Genomic DNA, 6426 nt, shown 5'->3' with positions numbered 1-6426 from the left:
CCCAAAAGAGGAAATATTAATTGGGTTGAGTATCAAGGCCCAATCAAGAGTCCAAGAGCCCCGCTCATCCGGATAGAGCTCCGCCCGAAGGTGCGCCCGGTCGAGCGGGGCGGAAGAAGGAAATAATCTCTAGCCCGAGTTTGCGCCACGCCGGCGCAAAAGTAGTTTTACGTCACAAAAAGGCGGGCTCGATCGGGCGGAGGGGCGCCCGACCGGGCGCGTGTCTCTGATAAGGATTTAGGGCGTCGTTTAGTTTGTTTAAGTTTAGGATTAACTTGCTTAATATAAATACGATTTTGTTAAGCAAGTTTAATATCTCTTTTATCTATTTTTACTTCTTCTCTTAGACTTTCTCTCACTACTTAGTTTTATCTTCTCTCTCTACAACTTTACGCCTTTTTATTGATTCAACTCATTATTTACGTTAATTTTGGTAACGATTTCTTTTCTATTAATTTCAGTAATTCTATTTCTTTATTTCATCATGTCTTATTTAATTCCTTTGATTAGTGTAGATTTAATTATGCGTCAGTACTTTTCTTTCTAGGTTTTATGGGGATCCATAAATAATATGCAGGGGTAATTTATTTTTCTGATTGTCAATGCTTAATTAATTTCCTATTGATTGATTTAATGAAATGCAACTAAATTTGCGCAGAACTTTTATGTATGAATTTAGCAATATTGATTCGAGAGATGAGAATTGATATTTTGGCTTTGTTTCATTAGGCAGGTTAATTTATAAATGGTTAAGTCGAGATTCGAGAGATGAGATTTAATACCGGTAGATTAATTCTGTGATTGTAACACGTTGCGAAGCCCTTTATTTTATGATCTGATTAATTGATGCATTGATGATTGATTATTATGTTTTACCCTGGAATGTTATTTATTGGTGAACCTATGCCCTTGGTCTTTTATTCATTGTTTTTCTCTATTCTTATTCTTCCCTACTTTTACTTTTCGTAGTTTAGATTCCTTTCACCATAATATTATTTGTTACTTAATAGTTTAGATTTCTTAGATTAATTAGGAATAAAAAGACTTGTTTCCCTGTGGATTCAACCCTACTTCCCTATCTGCATTAATTAGAGGTTTTAGGTAATACTTTTGATTGGGTTATACGACTTTAGTCTATCACGTATGGAATGAATGAAGAACGTTGTTTTGTGTAGCCTTTTGTACGTGAGAAATGGGATAAGAAGGAAAGAGTCTTGGAAAACATTAGATGGTGATTGAATGTGAATGAGAGGTATGATTTTGGTGGTTACTAGCAGGGCAAATAAGAGCAAAAAATATCTCCGATTCCTAGGCAGCCATGTGAAAAAAGTGGAAGTTGGGATCAAAGAGACCTACCTACATGAAACACTAAATTGATTTACCTAATGGACTAATTAGGTGATTAATTTAGGTTTCTAGTTAAGGATGAGCTTAACTTATTATCTAATTACTCAAGTGGCTAATGGTAAGGTAGTATAAACCCAAGACATAAACAAAAATCTAATTGGCACGAAACTAGACTAGGGAGGAAACACAATGAGAGGTGAGTGGTAAACACATTTTTAAATAATATAATAAAATTCATAAGTAACAATAATATTATTAATAATAGTAATGATAATAATAAAAACAATATTTTAAATCACGATACAAAAATATATATAAAGTTTATAGAAGAGAGAAATACGAAATGCGAAACCAATAATAATATTATTCATTTATAATATAACCTAATTAATAAAAGGACATTATATTGTGTTTTATAAATATAAGAATTAAAGAATAGTTAATAAACAATATCAATTTGATAAACGGGTTGATGGCATCACCTAATACAACTTTATTTATCGATATTGATACGATTGAACGTAAAACGTCTTAAAAACTTTAAAATCATTTTATACCTATCAAATTGGCACTTCAGTCAAGGGAATTACCTACGATGACTCATATAAATTGCAATAAGTTGAATAACAAAATTACATATAATTTAAGTGTAACACATACTGAATTAACGCTTAAGCTTAAGGAATTCAAACAAGTCAAATATAGTTGAAATGATTAAAACTCAAATATAAAACCTTTTAAATAATAATATTCAGTTATTCGTCAAAATAATATAAATAGGGTTTTAAAAGCTTGAGATAACCATTAAATCAAAATAACGATTTTAATAATTAAATCAACATTTTAATTTAGAAATTGAGATCTTAATTTGAAAGTAGGTTTAATAGGTTGAAATGCACATAAAAATAGTTGTTCAAAAATACAGAGTCGTCAAATACTTGTTCCGTTTTTAAATAATACTAGCAACATAGCTTTGTGGCACGAACTTTGAGGTCGAGATTATATATTGTAAACAACCAAATTGATCAAAATAACTTTTACACATGGTATACAACCCTTCTCTAATCCTTGTGTTAATATTTTTGTGATAAAGACATTCGTTAACACACTATATATTCACCTCCTAAAACTATTTGCCAAAAGGCTTTGTTGTAAGTAAAAGAAAACGGAGGAAGTAAATATTACCGCCTTCTTTCCTTTTTAATTATATAAAATTATATCTCTTCATTTGATATTATGCAAAACTAGAGATGAAGTTGGAATTATCATGTTATTTATGAAAGATGTTATTGGGTGTACTTCGCATCTAGCTTGTATATATATAAGAATCAATCTCTTCAATAATTTGATATTATGCAAAATTAGATATGAACTTGGAATTATTATTTACCTTATTTTTTAAAGGAAACAAAAAACAACAAAGGCAAACACTTAGATGAAAAGAATTTTAAGGAATCGAGGAAACACATAGTGAAACCAAATATATTAAACAATCAAATTTTGTCAAACTAATATATAATTACAACTTAAATTAGATTAAACAATCCACTGAATAATTAAGTTATATGTTTAATGATAATAACTTATCTTAAATTATAACTTCAAAAAAAAATGGTGGGTCATGTGACCAGTGACCCACTATGCCTCAACATAGTTCCTCCATTGCACGCCTACCCCCAACTATTTTGAAACTTTTTCTTTTGTCTATTCATAGGTACACAACAAAGATTAAATATGAGGTAGATTCTTTTATTTTGGTATGGTTTGTCGTGTTACAACTTTCATTACAATGCATATAGTCATAATCAAGAGAAAAAGTTTTTTTTTCCTAAAATAAGATATTATCACTCCAATTATATAACGGTAGTCGATGATTTCGAGAAATAATTCAAAATTTATTTGTATAATTTGTTCAACATACAAAATGTTAAAAATGAAATAATGCCATATTTATTAAAATGAATTCAAAGAAAAAAAGAAGGAAATTGAAAGAGCCTAATTTAATCAACTTAATTCAAAAATATATAATTATCAAATGACAGTTAAAGTGGGGTTGGAAAGTGTAAACATATCTTACCACTTCAAAAATTCAAAGCAACAAAGTTCAGTCACTCTTGTGTTTATCTGGCGCGAAAAACAAAGATGGCAAGTGTATCAAGCAAATCCATCCTATTTGCCGAAATTCCAATAAAAATGTGTATGAAGATAATAGTTATGACTGCCCACAAGATACCATCCAATACTACTATGTAGATACTAGCCATAAATGCCACCATCGTGCTATATAAGGCTTGCATTAGTAATAATAAACTCCGGTTGACCAAAAAATACATCATATCAGGAGTAGAAACCATGGACCATATCAAGCAAAACAAGACCAATATGGATGTAGACATGCCATATATGTCTGCTAGCAAGAATGCTAAAAATGCAAATTTCTTTACTAGACTGACATTCTCGTCTTGACTTTTCAGGCTCATAGATATTGTAAATCCAACCGCTAATGTGATTGTTGCTAGTAGAGTTACTGCTGCAACCGGACTTAGTATGTGTTGCATTTTATCGATATTCATCTCTGGGTGAATGTATATTGTTTTCAGGTTCGGAAACACGTTTATTGATCTACACATATGTGCCTGTAAATTTTATGCATATATTAGTTTCATCAATAATGATATCTCTCAATATGCTCTAAAAATCTACATCAAATTCGGTCATACTGTAATTCTTATATTTACAGACATTAAACATGTATTTTTAATTCTTTATCATTAGAAATAGAACTTCTCATTGCAACTTATAATTTAACTAATTAAGGAAGCTTATATGGGTAACTTTAATTCCATATTACGATTTCTATCAAAGACTACCTACTTCTAATACTCCAAGGATAGTAGTGTAAGTTTATGTTAACCAAACTAAGTGACCATGCACAGTTGCACTAAATTAAAGTGATTGAAACATGAATAAATTTAAAAAGGCACATACCCAATAATCATATTTCTTGCAAAGGTTGTCAAGAATATCCATAGCAGTTGTACCATGATTGTCCTTTACCTGTCGCATAACCTCACTATCCATGAGTAAAGTTTTGGCTAGTTGTAGGTGCTTCCTTTTAAGTGCTTGGTGCAAAGGCGTACCACCCTGAAAATCAATTGTATTTTTAAAAACTCTGATGGATGGATTCTTCAAGAATTCTTGGTACTCTTGGTAACTTTGCAATTTGATGTGATGCAGAGGAATGTCATTTTGTACACGGAAGTCTTCCGGAACATATTGATAGTTTTCAATGAATGAAATTACAGCCATTTTATCACCTCTTAAGCATGCTTTAATCCAGTTGAAGGGTTCTATTTGGATCGCTGATAGGTTCCTTAACAATTCCATAAGCCATGGTACATTTTTGTTATTGGCTTCATCAAGGGCAGTTTTTCCCTCGTTGTTACGAACGTTAATGATCCACCAGAATCTTGATAGTAATTGCTTTGCAGTTTCCTCTTTATTCACAATTAATTTATCATTAGTATGCAGATTACAACTTAATGCATGATTGCTATTAAAAATCTTAACAAGGAGAAAAGCATAGAACAATAATTATTAATTAATAGAACACTACCAACTGAGTTAATAATCAAATTGCGTCTTACTTAATTATTACCTAAAATACCTAAATCGTCAAGTCAAAAAGGTTAACTAGTTAGTGAATGTGTGATTATTAAGTTACCCTAATTTGAAATTAATTATAAGTAGTGTTTTCTCCTTTATATCCAATCTTGTACAGAATAATTAATAATACTCCTTCCTATTCTTTTTTAATTGAATCATTTGGGTTGGACACAATATTTAAAAATGAATTATATAATAACAAAAATACTCATTTGACTGTAAACAAAGGACAAAGAGTAAAAGTGACCTAAGAAGAGTAATTATCAAATGCGAGTAAGAGTGAAAATGTATTTGGTGCTTGAACATAAAAAGTGTAATGCCCATCATATAAATGGTGATTAATGTGGGACTTGCCAACTTCCCTAAAAAGAAAATGGTGTAATAAAGGAACAATAATATAATAGAGGAAATACATAGTATTGGTGCTATGCTTTTACCTGTACAAAATTTTAATAGATGAAGCACTGTTTGTCCGTCATTGCGACGTAGAATGTTAAACTCAGGCTCCTCCAAAATTCTCAAAATTCTTTCTACAACTTGAGCACAACCTATAGCAACACCAACAAAGAGGGGGCTTTCACCCTTTTTGTTACAAATTTGACATAATGTTGAATCTCTGTACAAAAACTCCAATGCAATCTTTTCATGTTTTGAATATAAAGCCAAGTGCAAAGGTGTATCTCCTCTTTTGTTCTTTAATTTCCAAGGAGGAAAATTAGACTTCTTCCATGATTTATCAAATAGTTGAAAGTAATTAATATTCAACATTTGTGCAACAAATTGGTTATCATCTTTGTTAAACCTTGCTGCAATGTGTAATGGATTGTCACCCTAATTCTTATTTTTTTTGTATATTAATTCCCTAAAAGCTTTATCCTGCATAGTTTGTATTTTGAACATGAAATGACAGTCTATTGTGCCAAAACCTCCTATTTTTTCCCATTGATGAAGCACAGTAAATCCTTTTTCATCAATCGTTTCAAACAATTTTGAATGCCTCTCTTGCAATAGTTTTGTAACAACACCTGATGAAATATAAAAACGATATAATGTCAGACATTTGCAATTAGAACAAGACAATTTCACGTGTCATTACCTAAACATAACTTTAATATCATGCCGTATTATTTAATTATTGTGTCGTTAGTAAATATCAAGTTTAAAATTTGGGCTACTATGCAATCAAAGTGAAAGTCGCATTATAAGTTCAACTTGTAATGAGTTTATAAAAAAAAAGTTCAACTTGTAATGAGAATAATAGGTAGAATAACTTCTCAGCCGTATTAATTCATTTATCCCTCATTGTTTTCCAAGATGAGAAAAATCCCAATATGGTTGTTTATTAACAATGTAAAATTTAACATTAATCTAATCGCTCTATCGAATAATTAATATATAAAGTTATATGGGATA

At 30.5% G+C, this 6426-nt stretch overlaps 1 protein-coding gene across 1 annotated transcript; it reads right to left on the bottom strand.

Moving 5' to 3' along the window:
• Positions 1-3467: 3467 nt before the first annotated feature.
• LOC110699988 lies at positions 3468-5781 on the bottom strand. The gene is made up of 3 exons (XM_021877474.1): positions 5451-5781; positions 4336-4844; positions 3468-3983 (listed from the first exon to the last, which is right to left on the bottom strand). Exons 1-3 carry the CDS (start codon positions 5779-5781, stop codon positions 3468-3470), a joined length of 1356 nt encoding a protein of 451 aa, XP_021733166.1.
• Positions 5782-6426: the final 645 nt, after the last annotated feature.

The sequence above is a fragment of the Chenopodium quinoa genome, unplaced genomic scaffold (assembly GCF_001683475.1).
Source record: "Chenopodium quinoa cultivar QQ74 unplaced genomic scaffold, ASM168347v1, whole genome shotgun sequence".
NCBI classification, from domain to species: domain Eukaryota; kingdom Viridiplantae; phylum Streptophyta; class Magnoliopsida; order Caryophyllales; family Amaranthaceae; genus Chenopodium; species Chenopodium quinoa.
This window is presented reverse-complemented; position numbering and strand designations above follow the sequence as displayed.

Coding starts and splice junctions, on each gene's coding strand:
- LOC110699988 (XM_021877474.1), bottom strand. CDS start 5,781: ATGTTGAATATTAATTACTTTCAACTATTTGATAAATCATGGAAGAAG. Junction 4,845..5,450: donor TCTATTAAAATTTTGTACAG/GTAAAAGCATAG, acceptor TTGTGAATAAAG/AGGAAACTGCAAAGCAATTA. Junction 3,984..4,335: donor GCAAGAAATATGATTATTGG/GTATGTGCCTTT, acceptor TAAAATTTACAG/GCACATATGTGTAGATCAAT.